The sequence below is a fragment of the Cervus elaphus genome, chromosome 19 (genome assembly GCF_910594005.1).
Source record: "Cervus elaphus chromosome 19, mCerEla1.1, whole genome shotgun sequence".
Taxonomy (NCBI): Eukaryota; Metazoa; Chordata; class Mammalia; order Artiodactyla; family Cervidae; genus Cervus; species Cervus elaphus.
This window is the reverse complement of record NC_057833.1, coordinates 38,798,150-38,820,430: the sequence shown is the minus strand read 5'-3', so window position 1 is coordinate 38,820,430 and position 22,281 is coordinate 38,798,150. Positions and strand designations below refer to the sequence as shown.

Here is a 22,281-nt window from a genome sequence, read left to right as displayed (position 1 = left end):
GACTGAGTATTCTACCTAACTAGACCTCAGCCTGGAACCTGGGCACAGTCATAGACTAATTCCTGACCTCTTATACTCTTTAGATAGAGATAGCAGAAATAGCAGAAATCAACTCAAGCTAGCTTAAGTTAAAAGAGAAAATAATGCAAAAATCCAGGAATTGATGCCTCAAGTGACCGACCCATGGGCAAGTGTACAACTGAATATCAAAAAGGACTGGAACCAATAGGACTTCCCCGGTGCTCCAGTGGTTAAGAATTGGCCTGCCACATAACCAGCAGCCCAGAAAACCCACGCTATGCTCCTTCCTCCTTGCTCTCCTTCCCTCCTCCTCAAAGGTGACTCTATCGCAGCTTCTAAAAGAATAGATTTGTTTTGCTTGTTTTTTACCTTTAAATAAATGGAAGCATGTGCTGTGCTGTTCTTAGTTCTGAGTTCTTAGTCACTCAGTCGTGTCCAACTCTTTGCAACCCCATGGACTGTAGTAGTCCACCAGATTGGGATTCTCCAGGCAAGAATATTGGAGTGGGTTGCCATGCCCTCATCTCAAGGATCTTCCCAACCCAAGGATCAGATTCAGGTCTCTTGCATTGCAGCCAGATTCTTTACCAGCTGAGCTACCAGGGAAGCCCCAATGGACACAAACCATTAAAAAAAAAAAAAAGAATCAGTCTGCCAATGAAGGGGACATGGGTCTGAGCCCTGGTCAGGGAGAATTCCAACCACCGTGGGCCAACTAAACTTGAGCACCACAACTACTGAAACCCAAGTGCTTAGAGCCAGTGCTCTTGTGATAGCCACGAGAGAAGCCACCACGGTCAGAAGTTCACACACTGCAACTAGCAAGTAGCCCCTACTAGCCATAATAGAGATAGCCTGTACACAGGCAATAAAGACTCAGAGCAGCTTGAAATAAAAATAAATAAATAAAATTATTTAAAAAGTGGAAAAGCTTCTTGGAAACAGAGCACGCTCGCTCGCTCTCTCTCTCTCTCTCTCTCAGCCTGTTTTTTTCTCTACAGCTGGGCTGCTTCTATCTCTAGACCATGGGGCAGAAGTTGGCCACCCCTGAGTCTCAAATCTACATATTTCACATCCATCCTAGCTCATTGCTGGAGGAACTCTGGATGGCCCAGCTTAGATGAAGCATCTGGTTTGGTCCATTCAATGACCTCTAGGAGAAAGGAATTAGGAGAGGCCCACAGTGTTGCCTGAAGGGCAGGGCATGGGAGTGGCCCCACCACGTGGGAAGAAAGGGAAGAACACCCAGCAGGTGTCCACTACACTCAGTCAAAGGCTGAAGGCTTGACCTGTTTACAGCCCTAACTTAACTGACACAAGCTGAATTGCACTTTAAACCTTGAACCTGGCTCCAGAATTCCACTCACACTGATCTTGCAAGACACATGTAATGAATAAAGGGAAGTGGTCTCTGCATTTTCATTTCTTCCCTTATTTTTGGGAAAATGTGGTTTTTACGTAGTGAATTTCATTCAAGATCATGGTTACTTGCTGTAAAATACCTGAGTGAGAACTGAAAAGATAAAGGGAAAAAAAAAGATAAAGGAAAAAATCAAGTTATTTCTCAATCTTACTAAACACTTAGGTGTTTCCAAACATTCCTAAGGAAATAGCTAAATAAAATTGCTGAATTGGAGGTAAATATTTCTACTTTTATCCCTGTGGTGGAGTCAGGCTGACTGCTTTTGCTTCTGCACAACATGTGATGTAATCTCATCAGTCACTCCACACACAGGAAGAGTCAGATGCTGGGGTTATAATCAAGACCTTACCTGACCCTAGCCTCCCTTGGTCAAGGAGAGTTCAGTACCCTCCACATTCTTTCTTCAACAATGGACTACCTCAAGTCTCAAGATTGGACTTATTTTCTTTGACTTCCATCAATGTCAGGGTACTTTATGTGCCTTCTTTGGGCTCCTGCCATCACTCGATTCCTGCCCTTTATCTTTCTTCAGGAATACATGGGGTGTCTGGTGGGACATGGGGTGTCTGGTGCCAGCCAAGATGGATTTGTGTATTTGACTCACTCAGTTGTGTCCGACCTTTTGTGACCCCATGGACTATAGCCTGCCAGGCGCCTCTATCCAGGGAATTCTCCAGGCAAGAACACTGGAGTGGGTAGCCATTCTCTTCTCCTGGGGATCTTCCCAACCCAGGGATCAAACCTGGGTCTTCCGCATAGCAGGCAGATTCTACCTTTCTGAGTGATTACAACCAAAAACTCTAAACACATTGCAGAAAAGCAAATCCGAAGAATCTAAAAAGTAAATAGTGGCAGACAGATTGAGGGATGAAGTTCAAACTTGAATAACAACTCATAGCCTGGCTGAGTTTAATGGGGTTTTTTTCCTTCTTTGTCTCATGGATTTGACCTGAAAGCAGGCCAAGTCCTGGATTTGTGTTTTAGGCACTGTTGGGAGAAATCACCATTTCCGGGAGAAATCACCTCTTGCTGAGACCAGAAAAAGCAATTCCTGCATGACAGAGAGTGTAAGAAAAATCCCACTTTTTAAAGTATGCTTTCTTTTCTCTTTTTTCTTCCAGCTCCGCCAGGATCAGCCCCAAGCACTGGCTGCATTTCCACAGCAACAGCAGCAACACAAGCATCTAAAATTCACTCCCTCCTCCAAAAATATCTCTCTCTCTCTCACCAGAGAAACCAGTGAAATGGGCCATGCTATTCAAACAGTGTGGGTAATCCTTCTTTTCTGTAGCCCACCTTTCTTTCTTTTCTCTTGCTGCTTTATCCCCCTCAAGACAGCCTAAGTCACACAAGACTGCACGATAGAGCAAGAAAATAAAATTCAGAGAGAACCCGAGTTTCCTGGCAACAAGAATCAGGAAAAGGAGGGTCCCTGGGGGCTGGAGAATATAGGGACATGCCAGAGAGGAAAGAGCTGGAACAGGACCTCTTCTAATTATGTTTGGGACCCTCCCTAAGTCCCAAACTCAACCCCCAGTGTACACATGCAGAACAGACCAAATGAAGCATAGCAGAGGCTTCAAGAATTAAACTACAGGGACTTCTGTGGTGGTCCACTGGCCAAGATTCCTTGATCCCAGTGCAAGGGACCTGGATCCCACCTCTGGTCAGGGATCTAGATCCCACATGCTGAAACTAAAAGATCTCACAGGCCACCATGAAGATCAAGATCCAGTGTGCCACAACTAAGACCCGGCACAGGCAAATAAATATTTTTTTAAAAAGAATTAAACTACTAAAATCCCAGACCAGACTCTGAGTGGTGCATGTGACAGATAGCAAAGACTTGAATCTACCACTCTGGTAACTGTCCAGATTTTGCTTTAAGGAAAATACTCCTTCTCAAGCTTGAGCCATAGTCAATTAGGTCAATAAATATATTACATCCTCCTGACTCCAGTGACTGGTCAGAGATGAGCACACAACCCAGCCAAAGCCTATGAAATGCAAGGACGTCTTATCTGTCATTCACAAAATAGAGTTCTGATTAACACAAGGTTTACCCCTCTTCATCCCTCTCTAAACCCCATGTCGTCTCCAAAAATGAAAACAAAAGATCTGTGAAATAAGTGTTCTACTTTTAATGCTGGACAGGATCTTTATTTGTAGAAAATAATGATATACAATTATTTTAAAAAACTAAGACTTATATGTAGATATCATAATTGCCTAATGAATAGTCAAAAGAAAATCATTCAGAATTTAAAACTGCAAGCAAATAGCTAAGTTTTCCATCTCTATATTTACACAGAATGCTATTAGCTCTGCTTTTGCTAAAATCTTTGAAGAGCATCACTCATCTTCATCCTGAGAGGATGTTTACCACCATCAACTATCTGTAATTCCTTTTTTTTTTTTTGAGGAATATTTAACAATTCAAAGTACATGTATTTAAGGTGTACAATTTGATGATTTGATAGAGACATACATTATGAAGCAATCACTACAATCAAGCTAATTAAAATAGTCACCTCAGTTATCATTTTCTTTTCTTCATTTTCTTTCTTTTTTTAACACTTCCTAAAGAGCAAGAGTAGATTCAGGAGGCCCAGGTCTCCCCTGACCCTGTTGGTGCTCAAAGAAAGAATAGTTTCCAACTTCTTTCATGGGCTTTGCATTGCAAGCTCAAGTTACTTCCTTAAGGGAAAATTCTTTAAGTGTCCTGGAAAGCACAGTCATCCCTAACCTCAGTGGAAAAGATTCAAGCCATCCAGTGGAACAAAGATTAGGAGTTTAAAATCAAGGAGTTCCTAAAATAAGACTGTTTTTGTAGATAGGGATTGGTTATATGGAAAGACAGAAATGGAGTTAACTCTGGGTAGATAGGAGGTTCAAGAGTTTGATCTTCATTAGGCATCCATCAAGGACCTGGAAGGGGACTCAGTGTGCAGGAAGCATGATCCTCTGTGGGTAATTATCCCTGGGCTTCGGGAGGATGTCTTGCAGACCCAGGACTCTCATCCTTGGTGACACGTGGAAGGGCAGAGGGGCCCAGGCGTGAGAAGACTTGTAGGAAAGAAAAGATATCACATCAAAGAAGCTTCCCAACCTGGTGGTCTTGAGGAATAGGGAAGATGTGAACATGTGGAGATGGAGTCAACTTTCTGGGCCAGAGAGAAGGGTCTGAGGAAAGACATAGAGAAGAGGAAGTATGGAGTGGTCTAGTTGGAATGGGACCTAGTCTTGGAACCACCTTCTCTGAGGGAGTGCTTCAAAGGAAAGGCTTAACATGTGGTGAAGGCCAGTTCAAAGGTCCTCAGATGAGTTGGGGGGAGACCCCTACCAATACCCTACCAAAAGGCTATATAGTCCTTACAACAGACGCAATATACTGGAAAAGGTCCACAGCCCGGGGTTGGATTTCTAACTCTGCCACGTAATGCCTGTGTGACTTAGGCACACAGTTCTCTCATCCTCAGGACTGCAAGTGTGAAAAAGAGAAGAATAGTTTCTTATGTACTTCACAGGATTGCCAAGAACATAAGGAAAAACAGCAGGCACAGAATATCACTGTCAAATACCTTCTTGTAGTTAGTTATCTTGTTATGTATATGAAACTCCCCAGCAAATGTTATCAATCCTTCCATTACCACTACATAACAGATCCTTGAGGCCAGGGGACATGTCTTCTTCAAGACTGTCCTGGGAACATAGTATATCATTTCTTAAAAAAGGTACTTGATCGATGAATGCATGAATGATGTTCAGAATCCCCCAGCTAGATAATAAAATTGGTCCCCTAACTACACTGTAGACCTGTGGACTGTTCTTTCACTTTGGGCTGCTTGGCCCACTGGAGATTCTGAGTTAATGGTGCTCATTCAATGTTATGGTAGAGAAGGAAGCCTGTGAAGGTGGAGTCATGGACATTATCTGCATAGACCCCATTGTGATTTTCACCCTCATACACCTGGAGCCAGACTTGGTCACCCTTATCCAGATAGAGGAGCACGGAGCCAGAGGCCTGGTCCACGTTCCTGTCCTGGAACTGGTCGTGGGTGAAGAGCAGGGCCTTGTCATTCTTGTAGAGGCTGACCTTCACATCCTTCAAGTAGACAGTGATGTGGTAGGAGAAGTAGTACAGCCCGGGAATATTGCAGAGGAATTTGCCAGTGGTGCCATCGTAGTGGTTTTGCTGATTGTAGAAGATCTTGGTAAAGCGAATGGGAACATTGGGGACTGTGACCCGGGTCTCCAGTCCCACACTGAATGCTGAGCGGAATACATAGGCACTTTCTCCAGGTTCTCCCTTTCTGCCTGGGACTCCTGGAAAGCCTCGGGGACCTTCAATCCCAGTGATTCCAGTTTCACCAGTGTCACCCTTAGGACCAACAAGACCTAGAGAACAAGAAGACCTCAGTGACCCAAGGAACAGAACTCCTGTTTAGGTTGGTTTCAGCCTGAAACACTGTCCCTGTGGCCCCTACCTATGATCTGCTTGACTTACAGATCAAAGAACCAACGAGAGCTCCCAGAAGGGACAGCCGTAACCTTCTCCTCCACATCCACCACAACACAGGTTCCCACAAATTCCTCTCCAACCTTATCTCCAAAAGTCTCCATCACAGACCCTCCACCCTGCCAGTACTTTATGTGCAGGTTCAACCAATCATACACAGGGGACTTTTCTGTCCTCTCTGTCTAGGTTGCCCAACACCCATCCTTCAAGGTCTCACTCAAGCCCCGCCTCCTCCTGAAAGCCTTCATTGTCAATCTAGGTCTGCATCAAGGGCATTTTCTCTCCATTCCACTCTTTGGGCATTTGTCTGTATTCACTTTGGCATATTTGGGGTAGACCCTCTGGTAGTAAGGTTTAACAGTCCTGTGCACTAGGGCAAGAGTTCTCCAAGAAAAGGACTGTGACCTGCAGGAGGTCCCAGTACGTGTGGTTGAATGCCACTGGATAGAATGGGAATTAAGGGGACATTAAGGAAAATGGGAATATAAGCAGACTGAGAACAGGAATGGATGAGGCTGAGATGGGAGAGGATGGGGAAGGTAGTGTGGGTAGAGCAGAGCCAAGGTTACTTGGTTTTAAAGGGACCATGTGTGTTCACCCCTAGAAGGCCAATCCACAATTCACTTTAGGTTGCTCATGGGTCACATCAAAAAGCTTTGCTTCTTCCCTGCACATGGGCCTTAGTCAGTAACTATTGCCCTCTCGTGGTTTTAGAAGCCTTCCTCTACCCGGGAGGAGTCTGTGATGGAAGATGCCAAAGGCTTTATTCTTACCTGGATCTCCTTTCTCACCCTTCTCACCAGGGGTGCCATCTCTGCCATCCCGGCCTGGGGTCCCGTTGTGGCCAGGATGCCCTGGAACACCTGCCATCCAACCTGCGCAGGCCCCCTTGGGCAGCGGGGGCCCTTGCGTGGTGTACTGGCCATGACTGGGCAGGGCTAGTAGCAGTAGAAGAGCTCCCAGCAGCAGCATCCTGAGCCCTGGAACCCAGATCCACGTTGTCAGCCACAAAAGAGCAACCCCCACGTAGCTCCCCCGTCAGGTCCCGAGCAGGACTCTGGTCAGCTCTGCAGAGTCTGCCTGAAACCTGCTCCCTCAACACTCACCTCTTCTGGAAAGACTCTTCTGACTCTTCCAGCCCACCTTGTGCTCACTCTGCCTTGAAATTTTCAGTATTCAGCATTATTTTGTATGGGTGATCGCCTTTCTTCCACCACCAGTGACGGTGAGACAGCACTCCCCCAATTCCTCAGATCTGAGCACAGTAGGAGGAATGGGGAAAGCTCCAAGAGTCCATTTGTCAGGACTCTATCCCTTGGGTTTTCCAAGAATGATGACTCAGATCATCCCATTCGACTCTAACTTCCCCCTCTTGGCTCCCTCCTTTTTCTTCCCTTTTCCTTTTTTCTGTCTCTTCCTCTTCCTTTCTCTCCCATTCTCTTTCTTCCTTTCCCCATCTCCTGGGCCATATGTTAGACATTTGGTATATTACACACTTGCATGCACACATGCTCACACACACACAACTACACACATACACACACACAGCCTCGGTCAGACAACCAGAGATACGCTGTCCCATGAGACTATCCACTGACCTCGGCCTGTGCAACCCCTTAACTGTACCCCCTCACCTGCCTGATCCCTATGTGGACTTCAGGATACATGGGCTGTCCTCTCTTTCAGGAAGTGCTCCCTGTCCTCCTCCCCCATCTGGACTGCTATTCCTCCTGGACTGCTGTCCTCCCCCAGAGCCCTTGTTATCTTTCACAGCACTGCTTGCACTGTACTGTAATTTTATTTGTTCACCCACTAAACACAGCCACAAGGGCGGGGGGCTGTTAGTTGCACAGTCATTTCCAACTCTTTGCAACCCCATGGACTGTAGGCTACCAGGCTCCTCTGTCCATGGAATTCTCCAGGCAAGAGTACTGGAGTGAGTAGCCATTTCCTTCTCCAGAGGATCTACCTGGTCCAGGGATTGAACCTGCATCTCCTGCTTGGCAGGCAGATTCTTTAACATCAGAGCCAAAGAGAAAGTCCCACCAGTACAAAATAAGGACTAAATAAATACTTTTGTACGGAAAAGAAAAAAGGAAATACAGAGAGAGGAGGGAAAGAGGAAGAAAAATAGAAAAGGAAGAGAGAAAGAGAATGGAGTGCATTTAGAGTACGTATTCTGGAAGCCCTGGGAAAAAGCTCAAGGGGCACAGGTGGCCAAGGGATTCCCTGTCTCAGAACCAGCCCTCCATATCCCCCCCTGAAAGACAGTCCTTGTATGCACAGGGACTCTGGTTCCCCTGATCCCTGCCTCTGTTATTAGGTTACTGAAAGCACCACAGAGAGAAACCGGTCCTAGGATCCTGGATCACAGGCATCGCTGATACTCTCTGTGGAGTCTGAAATGTAGCGAATCCCAAGAAACTGACTCTAAACAAGACATGGTCCATGTGTATTTTTTTACCCTAAAGACTCACTATTATTCATCAGTTTGCTTGTCTCAAAGATTTCACAAAGCTTCCAGAACTGAATTTGGCTTCAGGAGGAATTTCCTCTATGAGGGATGCAGAAAAATCCCTGATAAGTAATCTTGCCCCCAAAATTGTGCATTGTGTCTGGAATCCCACCCCGATGGCCCATCACCAGGGGCTCTATCATCATTCAGGCAGTGATGCCATTCAACCATCTCATCCTCTGTCATCCCCTTCTCCTCCTGCCTTAAGTCTTTCCCAGCATCGGGTTTTTTCAAATGAGTCAGTTCTTTACATCAAGTGGCCAAAGTATTGGAGTTTCAGCTTCAACATCAGTCCTTCCAATGAATATTCAGTGCTGATTTCCTTTAGGATTGACTGGTTGGATCTCCTTGCAGTCCAAGAGACTCTCAAGAGTCTTCTCCAACACCACAGTTCAAAAGCATCAATTCTTCAGCACTCAGCTTTCTTTACAGTCCAACTCTCACATCCATACACGACTACTGGAAAAACCATAGCTTTGACTAGATGGACCTTTGTCGGCAAAGTAATGTCTCTGCCTTTTAACATGCTGTCTAGGTTGGTCATAGCTTTTGTTCCAAGGAGCAACCATCTTTTAATTTCATGACTGCAATCACCACCTGCAGTGATTTTGGAGCCCAAAAAATAAAGTCTCTCACTGGTTCCATCGTTTCCCCATCTATTTGCCATGAAGTGATGGGACCAGATGTCATGACCTTAGTTTTCTAAATGTTGAGTTTTAAGCCACCTTTTTCTCTCTCCCTTTCAAGGAGGAACTAAAGAGCCTCTTGATGCTCTTTAGTTCCTCCTTGCTTTCACCAGGGTGGTGTCTTCTGCGTATCTGAGTTTATTGATATTTCTCCTGGTAATCTTGATTCCAGCTTGTGCTTCATCCAGCCCGGCATTTCACATGATGTACTCTGCATATAAGCTAAATAAGCAGGGTAACAGTATACAGCCTTGATGTACTCCTTTCCCAATTTGGAACCAGTCTGTTCCATGTCCAGTTCTAACTGTTACTTCTTGACTTGCAAACAGATTTCTCAGGAGGCAGGTAAGGTGGTCTGGTATTCCCATCTCTTTAAGAATTTTCCACAGTTTGTTGTTATCCACACAGTCAAAGGCTTTGGTGCAGTCAATAAAGCAGAAGTAGATGTTTTTCTGGAACTCTCTTGCTTTTTCAATGATCCAACGGATATTGGCAATTTGATTTCTGGTTCCTCTGCCTTTTCTAGATCTAGCTTGTACATATGAAAGTTCATGGTTCACGTACTGTTGAAGCCTGGCTTGGAGAATTTTGAGCAGTACTTTGCTGGCTTGTGAGATAGTGCAATTGTGTGGTAGTTTGAACATTCTTTGTCATTGCCTTTCTTTAGATTGAAATGAAAACTGACCTCTTCCAGTCCTGTGGCCACTGCTGAGTTTTCCAAATTTGCTGGCATATTGAATGCAATTCTTTCACAGCATCATCCTTTAGGATTTGAAATAGCTCAGCTGGAATTCCATCACCTTCACTAGCTTTGTTCATAGCGATGCTTCCTAAGGCTCACTTGACTGCATCCCAGGATGTCTGGCTCTAGGTGGGCGATCACACCATTGTGGTTATCTGGGTCGTGAAGATCTTTTTTGTATAGTTCTTCTGTGTATTCTTGCCACCTCTTCTTAATATCTCCTGCTTCTGTTAGGTCCATACCATTTCTGTCCTTTATTGAGCTCATCTTTGTATGAAATGTTCCCTTGGTATCTCTAATTTTCTTGAAGAGATCTCTAGTCTTTTCCATTCTATTGTTAAGTTTATTCATATGTATAGTTATACATAAACTTATATATATATTTACTTATATATATGTATGCTCAGCTTTCATACACACAAACATGTGTGTTCATTAAAAATAGTAAGATAAATAGTTTGGAAACTACAGAAAATAAACTAATCCCCATTCCCAAGAATCTATCTGCTTATTTTTAACATAATGGAAATAATATTTTCCTAGAAATTTTATTCTCTAATTTTTGCTTTGCAATTTTCTAATTTTTGTAATCATCATTTTAAATGTGTGTGCTAGTCCATCAAGTGGATATAACCAGGGTATATGTCAACATTTCCATTTTATTGAAGCATGAACATATTTTCATTTTGAAACATTTTAAAATCTAACAAACATCTTTGGCACATAGCTTATCCTCAAACTAATATTATTGTGCTATGACATATTCCCAGAAGTAAAATTTTTGTACCAAAAGATATGAACATTTTTAAGGCTCCTGATACATATTCCCAAAGTATAGTTTGTCATGCTGTTCCACAACAGTGTATCAGTGTGTATACAAAAAGCTTGTCTTAACTGCACTCCTCAACTTTGGATATCATCATTGCAAACTGTTTTGTTGATCTCAGTTTAGTGAGCAAAAGAAATAGAACCTCACTGCTTTGACAATTAGTGCGTTGTACATTTTATTAAAGGCCTATTTCCTAATTTAATTTCTTCATTTTTGATCTCTCTGCTAGTGTTCTTTATCAGTTAATTTATTAGGGATACAATGTGCTTTTTGAATTAGCTTTTGTGAGCTCTTTATACCAGCTCTTTGTCATATGTCCTATGATTTATCTATAGTGTAAAGGTTATTTTCTGTTTTGCTTATCCTGTTTTTTATGTGACAGAAGTTTTAGTTTTTTGTTAAGTTTTAGTTTTTATATAAACAACTCAGTTGATTTCTTTTTTTTTTTTTGGCTTCTAAGAGTTAAACAATCTTTATCCATACTAGGATTTCGTAAGTACTTTATTTTCTTCTCTTTTATTGTTCGGTATATTTTAAATTTCATTCTTTAATCCATGTCTGATATTTTGCGTTGGGTAAGCTGTGATCTAAGATAATCAAGTGATTTCTTCCTATCTGACGACTAGCTGTTTAAAAGACATTTATTTACATTAATATTTTTCCTCTCTATTGATCTGATGCATCATTTATCAGATATCGAGTTCTAATATCACCTTATAAGTAAAGCGAGAGTTGAGAATGAGACCTGCAGGCAGAGAAGAGAGACTAGCAACACAGCCGAGAGGTGCCCATAGAGACAGACGCTGCCGCCTGGTGGTACGAGTCCCTAGTCAAGGCTCTCTTATCATCAGCCTGTACCTTTGTCCCCCTCTACTGGATTTGGAGGATTCAAAGTGATTGTTCTCAATAACTGCCGGAAATAAATGAAAATGAGATAGCTTAGGCTTGTGCTATGCTTTGTTGCTTCAGTCAAGTCTGACTTTGCAACCCCATAAACCCCTCCAGGCTCCTCTGTCCATGAATAATGGAGTAGGTTGTCATGCCCTCCTCCAGGAGATCTTCCGTGATCCAGGGATCAAACTCAGGTCTCCTGTGGATTCTTTACCCACTGAACCACCAGGGAAGCCCAATTGAGGCCAAGATGAGAAGAAAGAGAGGAGTTAGCTGCAAAGCCAAGAAGAGATCAGTCAAGTCCCTTTTGTGTTTAAAGAAAATACTTGTTCTAAGACTTTTAAGACTTTATATGTTGTCCAACCTTCCCACAATTTGTCACCTCCATCCTTTTCCTCTACGGAGTTAGCAGTAAAACTCCTAAGAAGACTACCAAGAGGCTCTGTGCTTGCTTTCTCCAGAAATGAGGAAGGCCAAGTTCTTGTCCACAGAGAAATAGGAGGAGAGAATCCAGAACACGAGAACTGGTGGAGGCAGCTACAGAGGGCCCCAAAGACGCAGGGTCACTGGGGGCTTTCTCCAAATCATTGCAAGGACTGAAAACTCAGGTCTCGTGCATTCTCTGGTTCCCCCTTTTCTTTTAAAAGTCAAGATTCTATTTTCCCAGCCCAAGGGACGTGTTAAGGAACGATCTCTCTTTTCATAGGGGCAACTAGTCTGGGTTCCATGACAGTGACAGGTGATGGAGGTAATAGAAGGAGGGAGTGAGGGCAGATGGGCACACAATCCTAGGACGTTTCTGCTGCGAAGAACAGATTCTGACTAAAGAAGAAGGTTATCGTCTAAAGCTCTGGGTGGAAAAATCATCAATTGATAGCAATTGAAAGTCAGTGCAGAGATGCTGAACTTTCAAACAATTTATTCCAAAACTATGCGTGCTCCCTGTTTAAATATAGCAATTATTACATTTTTATTTTGAAAGACCTCTCTTTCTAAAGGGGAAAACATAACTAAATAAAACTGTAATCTAAGACTATGTTCTAAGACTCAACTGTGCCTATAAAGAAATCATTTACATAGGTCATGAAGTTAATCCTAAAACCACTTGTAATTCTTTGTCTTTGTAGAATGCCACTTCTAAAGTCCTCACCTCACTTAATATCTCACTTAATTTTCACAACCATTTTGAGAGACAGGATGAGGTAAAATAGAGATCACATGTTCTCTGACCTCAGTACTTGGGTGAAAATAATTTGTTCTTCCTTGTAATATGTTTCAGGCATAGGCTTGTTGGAGGATTAAAAAGCACAATCTGGGACTTCCCTGGTGGTCCAGTGGCTAAGACTCCATGCTCCCAATGCAGGAGGTCTGGGTTTGATCCCTGATCGGGAACTAGATCCCACATACTGCAACTAAGACCTGGCACAGCCAAATAAATAAAAAAATTTTTAAACAAAAGCTCTCTTTTGAAAATAATAAAAGAAAAGATACAATCCACATAAAGTATATAGAACAGTGCCTCGCACATGTCAGAGCTCAATAGATGTTATCTATGACTGTACCCATTCTAGAGATGAGAAAAGTGGGTTTCCAGGAAGTTAAGTGACTTGTCCAAGATCCCAGAGATCTTGAGCAGTGGAGCTGGAAATCAAACTGTGATCTTCTGAAGCATAATGCTGGACACTTAGGCATAGTCCAAAGAAGGAAAACAGCATCAAGGTCACACATTTGCCTGCTAATATTCCATTCCATTGGATGGGGGATAGAAGAGAGAATAATGTGAAGAAACCCCAAGTCATGATCCAGTGACCTGGCTTCTAGTCTGAGCTCCATCATTAACTCACCGGGTGACTTACCTTCCCAACCCACCTCCCAGACTTCATGTTCTTTGCAAGCAAAGCTGATTATTAATGAGTTTATCCTTACCTATTAATAGACTATTTCACAATACTGTTGTGAGAACAGGTTCATTTAAAGTATGAAGAATTATTTTATAAACTTTTAAAGTGTTCCACACAAATAAGTAATTGTGTCCAACTCTTTGCCACCTATGGACTGTAGCCTGCAAGGCTCCTCTGTCCATGGGATTCTCCAGGCAAGAATACTGGAGTGGGTTACCATACCCTCCTCCAGGGGTATAAGTAAAGAGATATAAGCAAATATTTATGAAGCACTTGCTGTGGACCACCCTTTGTACATCCACTACCCTTTAATCTCATTTCACCCTCACCACTACTCCAGGGGGTCAGGACTCAGTTCCAAGAGAAATCTGAGGACCAGAGAAGTTTAGTAACTTCGGCTTGAGGATAAGAAGTATTGGCCAAAAATTTCATTCGAGTTTTTCCAAATCTAAATGAACTTTTTGCCAACCCAATGGAAGTGTGGAGAGTGCACTTTGAAATCCAAAGCCTGGGTTCTTTCTACTGCACTAGCTTTCATGGTGCACTGTGTACAGGTATGGATAAGCTTGCTTTCAAAATTATACAAGGGGATGGACCATGACGCTGTCTGAATCCTAAAAGTCCATATTACAGTCTCTCATTTTCATTTAAGTGTATGAGAAATTCCACTTTGACCTGCTGGAATTTCAGCAACAACAGCAGAATCTTGTGAAATGCAATGATGGGGTCTCCTCTGGGACTGGTAGGAGACAGAGTAAGATGGGGGAGAGAGGTCACCAAAGCCGATGCCAACTCCTCCAGCAGGAAAGGGCATTAAAGTACAGATCGCAGAGTCCAAGAAAACTGAAAGGGACCCCAGAAAGCATCTCACCCCTGCCCTGCTTGTACAAATGGGAGGCTAAGGGGGAGGAAGGGATGCATTGTTAGATCCTCATAGGATTTCCTTGGTGGCTCAGACAGTAAAGTGTCTGCCTACAATGTGGGAGACCCAGGTTCAATCCCTGGATCAGGAAGATCCTCTAGAGAACGAAATGGCAACCCACTCCAGTACTCTTGCCTGGAAAATCCCATGGACGGAGGAGTGTGGTAGGCTACAGCCCATGGGGTCGCAAAGAGTCAGACATGACTGGGTCGCTTCACTTTGTTTCATAGAAACCAGCTCCCACAGTAGCACCTCCCATCACTATGCCATTTGTTATTTGTTTCAATATTTACTCCATGAAGCAAAGAAAATATCCCCAACTTCAGAGATGGGGAAACTGAGAGATTAAGGAGAAGATCCCTGAGAGATGCCATCACCTTACGACTGCCTCAAAAAAGGCTTCTCAGACTGTTTCTTACTCTGCTAAATGAATTCATGTACAATGAGGAACATGAGAACACTTTGAAATTGGTAAGAGTACTTTGCAGTATAAATTGCATAAGTCAGTTTTAAACTATAGTTCATTTAATCCTCCTCATTAGTGCTGTTTTTGACTCCACTCTATAGAGGAATCAGAGGTTTGAAGAGACCAAGATGCTGGCTTAAGAGCATGCAACTCTTGGGCTGAATTAAATGAGATTGCTGTCTTTAAAGGTCAAAAAATGGCAATTTCACCTGGTGCAATTTCACCTCGTGCAATTTTACCTGGTGCAAAATATTGGCAATTTCACCTGGTGCAATCTAATGATAAACGGCAGAACCAGAAATCAGCTAGGCTCTGCCTCGCACCCAGGAGGGTGACCTGAAAGCTTTCACTCAGCATCCTTGTGCCCACCCCCCGCACATACACACACACACTCACACACACATACACACTCATCTCTCTCTCTCTCTTTCACACACACACACACACACACACACACGTTTGGGACTAGTCTCTCCACATGAAGAATTCCTAATTAAATATTCTAGTCTCCAAAGCTTCTGTCTCCCAACCTCAGCCAAGGGTCTGCAGCCCCTGGTCCCCGAGCTTGACAGGGAGTAAGAAGGAAGTCTGTCCCTGCAGCCACCTTAGAAACGACAAGAAGCCAGTCCTCTGTCCCTCTTTACAAATCCTCAAGAATGAAGGGAAGGAAACAAGAACAGCCAATTAAGCTTCGGGCTCCCTTCCCACTGCTCATCTTCTAGAACAAAGCTGGCACCCTCATGCTCCTTTGGACATACTCTGCCAGCATCAAGTCCCCCCTGTTCCCAACCTTGTCAGGAGGAGCTGACCTTACCCCTAAGGACAGGAATCCCCAGGAGTGAGGTGGTTGCACCCCTCCCGAGGCTTGATCTGAACACCAGAGTCTCTCCAGACCAGGGACCTGCATCCCCAAACACACAAGGCCAGCCTGACCTCTAAAATCCCTTCCACTCCAGCCTCTGCATCTATGGCTGGAAACAACCAGGATGCCTCAAGTGCAGCACTCCCCAGGGCAGGCGGGATTGGGCTTGGCAAAGGCCAGACAGATCGTTGTTTCTGTCAGAAGCTGTCTGCTACAAAAAAGATTTTTCATAAGTTCCCAGTAGATGCCAGGCTGCTTGCTCACCTTACCTCTTTTGAACTTCTCCATCATCCTGTGAGATATCCCCACAATGGTGTAGATAACCACGTGTTTACAGACATCCCCCAAATTTTATAGATAATGACCATGCCTCATCCATCTTTGTATCTCACAAACCACACCCAGGGTCTGACCTGTAAAATCTGCTCAATAAATACTGCTGAGTAGACTCCAGTGGCAGAGTTGGACTCTAAACTCAGTCTGAGGTCGGAGCTCAGGCGTTTCCCAAGCTGCCTCTTCGTGTGCTTCTTTCTCTGCCCTACTTGGTCAACTGAGAAGTGATGTATCATCTTCTCCTCTCATATAATTGAACTTTATTGCTGGACCATCCCTCCCACTTCACTGACCCCAACCTTCTCTTTGGTTAAGCATCTTTACCACAGAGTGAACTGGACAAAATTCAGGATGGTCCCAGACATTTTGACCAGAGGCAACAGTCCCTTTTCTCTTCAAGCTCTAGGAAAATCGAGGCAGAAGCCCAAGGCTTGTCGGCCTCCACCAGTGCTGCCCTGGCCAGGGTTTTGCCTGTATCCCTCCCACCCTGCTAATAGAGTAGCCTGGGCACAGCCCAGCCAAAGGTTCCATGGTAAAGAGCCTTCATCTCCAGCCTAGAACTTGAATCAGTTGTCCTTACCCTCAGGTGTGGAATCAGAGCCACAGACTTCAGTCAGGGTGGAAGTAGGAGGCGATGGCCCAGCTTCAGCAGCCCGGTACTCATGGGGGCGAGTAGTCCCCGCCTCACCACTGTCCCTTCCCATTGGCCAGCACAGCGACAGCCAGAGACCAATGGGTAGACACGTGCCCCCGGCAGCTCCCTTGGGTTGCCACCCCAGGGAACCTGGTGCAACCCAACTTGGGCTTGGGATGCCAAGTAGAGCTGCAGTCATCACACTTATGTCTCCAGACTTTGGCCCTTAATTTTGCCTCTTACAACAGCGACAGAAGACGGGGCCAAGGGTCAAGATCAGAAGCGGGAAAACAAGGAATTTCTTTATGTAAAATGAATTGCCTGGTGGTCTGGGGCACCAGTTAACACCATCAGCTCTCACTCACTCTGCATGACAGGGAACCCCAGTATAGCAAGAAACACAATACATCCTTTCCTCTCTGGCCTGAACCCCAGACTAGGGAAAGATTTTGCATGTTAATTTTGAGGACTGAGGTGAGGGGACATTTCTGGGGTGGTGTGAGGCAGAGCCATATTAAGATTATTAAAGGCCCTTGATTCCAAATGATTTTGAGGCTCCCACCTGTATGTGATTCAAATTCAATATATCAGAAAATATATACTAACTAGGAGAGGTCGGGCTTCTCCGGTGGTGCAAGTGGTAAAGAACCACTTTATGCCAACACAGAAGACACAAGAGACATGGGCTCAATCCCTGGGTCAGGAAGATCTCCTGGAGGAGGGCATGGCAATTCACCCCATTATTCTTGCCAGTAGAATCCCACGGACCGAGGAGCCTGGTGGGTTACAGTTCATAGGGTCACGAAGTGTACGATACGACTGAAGCCACTTAGCACGTGCAGGAGAGATTACCATCTTTCATGGATTTTCTGGTTCCAAAATTCTAGGTGAGCTTTTGAAAACTAACTTTTCACATGTGTGTGAGTCCCCATTTTGCCAGCGCCTAAGCCTGTACCCATCTACTGGGGAACCCTCCCCTGGGCTGGGAGCAGCCTGGAGTGGTACTAAGGCACACAGGTATTCCTAGAAGGCTCAGATTTAAAGTGGTAGTGTTCATCACCTCAAACTCTGTCCCGGCAAAGCCACACTCTGTTTTTGAAGGACAGGTTCAGCGCCACTTCCTGCAAGCCACAAATTCTGATACATTAAATTACGAACCCAGCAAGGGCTCAGGATCCCAGCAATAATTTCTGCAGACATTCAGAAGCAGAATGTCCTCAGGCAGAGGGTGGGCAAGTATTTGCCTGCCCCTAAATACCACCTCTGCTGCCCACACAGAGCCTAAAAGCCCCCAGCAAAGTCAAGTAAAAGTCTGATCTAAGTCTTGTGCTGTGTTGTGCTCAGTCACTTCAGTCACATCCAATTCTTTGAAACCCCATGGACTGTAGCCTGTCAGGCTCCTCTGTCCATGGAATTTTCCAGGCAAGAATACTGGAATGGGTTGCCATGTCCTCCTCCAGGGGATCTTCCTGACCCTGGGATCAAAACCGCGTCTCCTGCATTGGCAGGCAGATTCTTTACCTGCTGAGCCACCATGGAAGCCCTGATCTAAAGCCTAGCCTCCTACTAATATGCAAATATTTCGAGAGGAGTCACATCAGGCCTTTGAGATTAAAGTCCTGACTGTCTCTCCCCAAAGGCCTACTGGCTTAGGTAAGAGGTTTATGAAACTGAGGTTCTAGTTTACTAGATAAGCAGGACTGAGGAGAAAACATAGAAAAATTGCAGCAACGCTCAATTACTCCAGTATTTTACTTTTATTGTGGCATCTCTGATTTATTTTGGGTTTGTATTACTCTCTGTCTCTCCATGGGATTTTCCAGGCAAGAGTACTGGAGTGGGTTGCCATTGCCTTCTCCGATACTAGACTGTAGACTTCATGAAAGCAGCTGCCTTGCCTGTTCAATGTTTTACCCTCAAGCCCTGAGAATAATACCTGGTATAATCTGGGCAATGATAAATGCTGAATGGAAAATCAGGGAATGATTCTATTTAATCTTCTCCTTGGAGATAACTCTATCTCCTAGTTTACAAATCAAGTGTCCAGTTCAGTGAGTTTAAGCGACTTGTCCAGATTTGTACAATCTTGGAACCAGAGTTTGTACAAGATTGGAACCCAATCTATCTGGCTTCAAAACCCGTATGCTTTCCAGGACCTGCTCTCACCCCTCCTGATGGACTATAAGATACTAAGATTCATGCACTTACTTCAGGGTAGCTTTGGGTATGGCATAAAAAATACTCTCTTCCAATCTTATGGGAATATAGCTGTTTACAGCCAGGTTAAATGATTGCACAACATGGAATGACTTTAGCCCGCAAATCGCATGGCTACTGTGCTTGTCTGGCTGTCAGACAGGAACATTGTGCAAGCCTATCATTTTCGAGGCCTCAGGGAAATCTGCCATTCACTACGCAAGGGCCAACGTGTGGAAAGACAACTCTGTGGAATACTGGTTTAGAGTCTGAGACTGGAAAACATTCAGCCAGAGATGCCTTGAGGCTAGTCTTTTTCCCAGGATTGAACTGTTACTATCTAAAGTAAAATAATCTAATACATGTGATCCTTTCCTCCAGGGTATGTCATGGCTACCATTCAATCCCCTGTCAGCATGGGAACCAGGATACTGAAAATAGCAGGTCATGTGATCTCTCCCTCCCATAAGTATGTTTAAGTATTGCATATATTTTTGCTTAATTGTGATTTTTTAAAAAATAATCTTAATTAAAATAAATCAGTATAATCAAGACACAGAAGAAACATACCCTGTGGTCTTCCTCCCACTCCATTCCCCAATTCCTAGAAATGACCAAAAAAAAGTTTTTCATTCCTTTATCTCTTCCAAAGACTTGACTACAATTGCACTTTATCCAAGGCAAACTCAGATACAAATATAAGACTCTGGTTTTGTCATTCATTCTTTGGACTAACAGCAAGCCACTTTCACCAGCAAGGAGGCCAGTTCAAATAAGCAGCCCTCGGTTCCTATGTTTGAGAGCCTGTATCCTTGGACCCCTCCTCACTCCAAAATTCTCTATTAGTTGAAAGGAGGATGAAGTCCTAAGACAGTCTTTGGTGAGAGTTCTTTTAGGGTGAGATTTTCTAGTTCTGGCAGGGTGAGATTTTCGAGAGTGGGGGAAACTTTCTGATTGACTTTCCAGTACATCTGGCAGTCTCTAACTGGTCCATTATTTACATGTACGTAAGTGGGGGCTTTCCAGGCTGAGCAGGGTCATATGGGTTATCCTGGTTCAACTGAAAGAAAAACTGATGCTCAGCTTTAGAGTACTGCATTAGCAACTCATGTTTTAAAAAATAAGGTAAAATGTAGCTTTTTTTTTCTTTTTTGCATTCTTAGTGAACCCAGCACCCATTTTAATACATATTTATCTTTTACATTCTAATGTTAAATTTTTTTTCCATATAGTCAGTTTTCAAATGCATGGAGGGGATATTTCAGGATTCTCTATACTGATCATTGTGTGTGTTTATTCCTCATCAGGAGAAAGTATCCTCTTGGCCAATGAAAATAGCATGATGCAAAGCTTTAAGATATAAGTATTAAGGTCATATCTGAAAGTTATGAAGCTTGATATTTGAGTAAACATGTAATTGGGAGACTGTATTTAAAAAAACTTTCCAACCCCGTATTCTGACATGGAACTCAGCATACAAGAGGACTCCATATACGTTGGCTGAGTCCAGAATTGTAGGCGGAAGAAGCAGACAATTAGGAAAGCAGCAATGAGGACTCTGGACCTGGAGCTGGGAAACCTGAATTCCAGTCTCTGCTTCACTACAGGCTGGTTGGATGACCATGCTACATATTAACGGCCTAGTGGCTGCCGTCTATGGGGTTGCACAGAGTTGGACACAACTGAAGCGATTTAGCAGCAGCAGCAGCTGGGAAATGGCCTCCATTATTAGGGACTATAATTCCTACCATCCCTTAAAGCTAGGAGTTAGCATATGGCAAAATTTTCACCCGTAGAATATTAGGGACTCAGCTACTTCTGGCTGAATCTTAAAATATCACACCTGTGATTCTTCAATTTCTTCCCTAACAGTGAACAGGAGTGCAGATATGCCTGTGACCCAGTTTTTTTAGGGTTTTTTTTTAGAACTACATATCACTTTTCCCCCAAGTTTATTGAGGAATTATTGAAAAATATGCTCATATATATTTAAAGTATACAATCTGATGATTTGATACATGTATGTGCATGCACTGTGAAATGGTTATCAAGATAATTAACACCTCCTTCACCAGAATTAACTATTTTTTTGTGTGTGTGGTGAAAATGTTTAAGATCTACTCTGAGCAACTTCCAAGTACACAACACATATTATTAACTAGAGGCCCAGGACCCAGTTTTGATCATACAGGAAAAGACGATGTTCTAGGGGATGGTGGAAAAACCAGAGAAAAGAAACCTGCGAGTCCTGCATGACTGTGTGGAACAGAACAGTCTTCCTACCTGCCCTGGACTGTTACCTGAGATAGAAATAAACCTATCAAGTCATTATATTGTTGGGTTGTTGTTGAAGCAGCTTACTATTCTACTTGGCCTATGATATCCCACAAAGAAAACTGTTTGCAAAGTCTGGGAAATAAAGGGTGTGCTAAAAGTATGCAGGTTTCCCATCTACAGGACTTCTCTGCACCTGCATAAATGTTTCCTTTTCTCCTGTATATTGCAACTTGAGGAAGAAAACTGCTGATCTCTTGTATTCTCTTGCTGTTTCTGAAAAACATCTGGAAAATGCTGACTTAGATGATTTCTATTTCCTCTAAATATTGCATAATGCATGGCTAGTGTTAGTAGGAATTCAGAACACTACCAAATTTTCCAGAATCAAGGCTGCCTTTAGTCTAACTACTTTAGTCAGAGCATGTTATCTCTAGGGCCAACAGGCAACATTATAAAATCATAAAGAATATGAATAATTTTTTTCAAAAGTTTTAGGGGAAAAAAAGGTTTAGGAGATTTTGATCTCATTGTTCTGTAATCTTTCTAACCTAATCAAATGGAAAGATGACAGAAGTTTTACCCACAGAGGAGTATCTTTTTTGTTGTTGTTTTTGGTCTTACTTTCAAAGGGCTTGAAAAAGGTTCTGCAACCAATTCATTCAGTAGCTTGGGTGACCTGGGAGGCTACTTTGAAAAAGCCCCTGAAGAAGAGTACTCAGGGCCCATGGGGATCAGCGGGAGGACAGAATGGACCTGTCCCAGAACACCTGAGGGCAGCATCCTGGGAACATCAGCAGTGGTGACTGGTATTTAAATGGCTCCCCTGGCAGCCAGTCTACGACAGATTTGTGGAGAGGTTCTTTCTGAGAGGACTGGGAGCTTTGAGCACTTCACATTCTTCCAGTGCCATCAAGTGTGGCCATTTTTGTAAATTTATAAAATGGCTGAGATCCAAAAGAATGATAGAGTTTCGGGCTGTTTCCATAGTGGACGACTAGCCAACAGATGGTCGAAAGCATTTAAGGGAATCCAAGTAATGTGTTTGGGCTTCCCAGGTGGCTCAG

The 22,281-nt window shown here is 43.6% G+C and overlaps 1 protein-coding gene across 2 annotated transcripts; it reads right to left on the bottom strand.

The window, feature by feature from the left end:
• Window positions 1-3,570: 3,570 nt before the first annotated feature.
• Window positions 3,571-16,829, bottom strand: ADIPOQ (adiponectin, C1Q and collagen domain containing). Of its 2 annotated transcripts, XM_043875022.1 has the most exons (4): window positions 16,691-16,782; window positions 7,070-7,218; window positions 6,737-6,943; window positions 3,571-5,842 (listed from the first exon to the last, which is right to left on the bottom strand). In XM_043875022.1, exons 3-4 carry the CDS (start codon window positions 6,933-6,935, stop codon window positions 5,322-5,324), a joined length of 720 nt encoding a protein of 239 aa, XP_043730957.1. In that variant the 5' UTR covers window positions 6,936-6,943; window positions 7,070-7,218; window positions 16,691-16,782; the 3' UTR covers window positions 3,571-5,321. The 2 variants fall into 2 exon arrangements, with proteins under 2 accessions (XP_043730957.1, XP_043730956.1); XM_043875021.1 differs by lacking the exon at window positions 7,070-7,218 and having other exon boundaries at window positions 16,691-16,829.
• Window positions 16,830-22,281: the final 5,452 nt, after the last annotated feature.

Bases quoted from the DNA above. Each gene is read 5' to 3' on its own strand.
- ADIPOQ (XM_043875021.1), bottom strand. From the start codon at position 16,814: ATGGGAAGGGACAGTGGTGAGGCGGGGACTACTCGCCCCCATGAGTAC. The intron at 6,944-16,690 runs GTAAGGACAACT...TCTGGGTTCCAG, and splicing joins CTCTGATTCCACACCTGAGG to GGCTCAGGATGCTGCTGCTG. The intron at 5,843-6,736 runs GTAAGAATAAAG...CTTGTTCTCTAG, and splicing joins GGGTGAGAAAGGAGATCCAG to GTCTTGTTGGTCCTAAGGGT.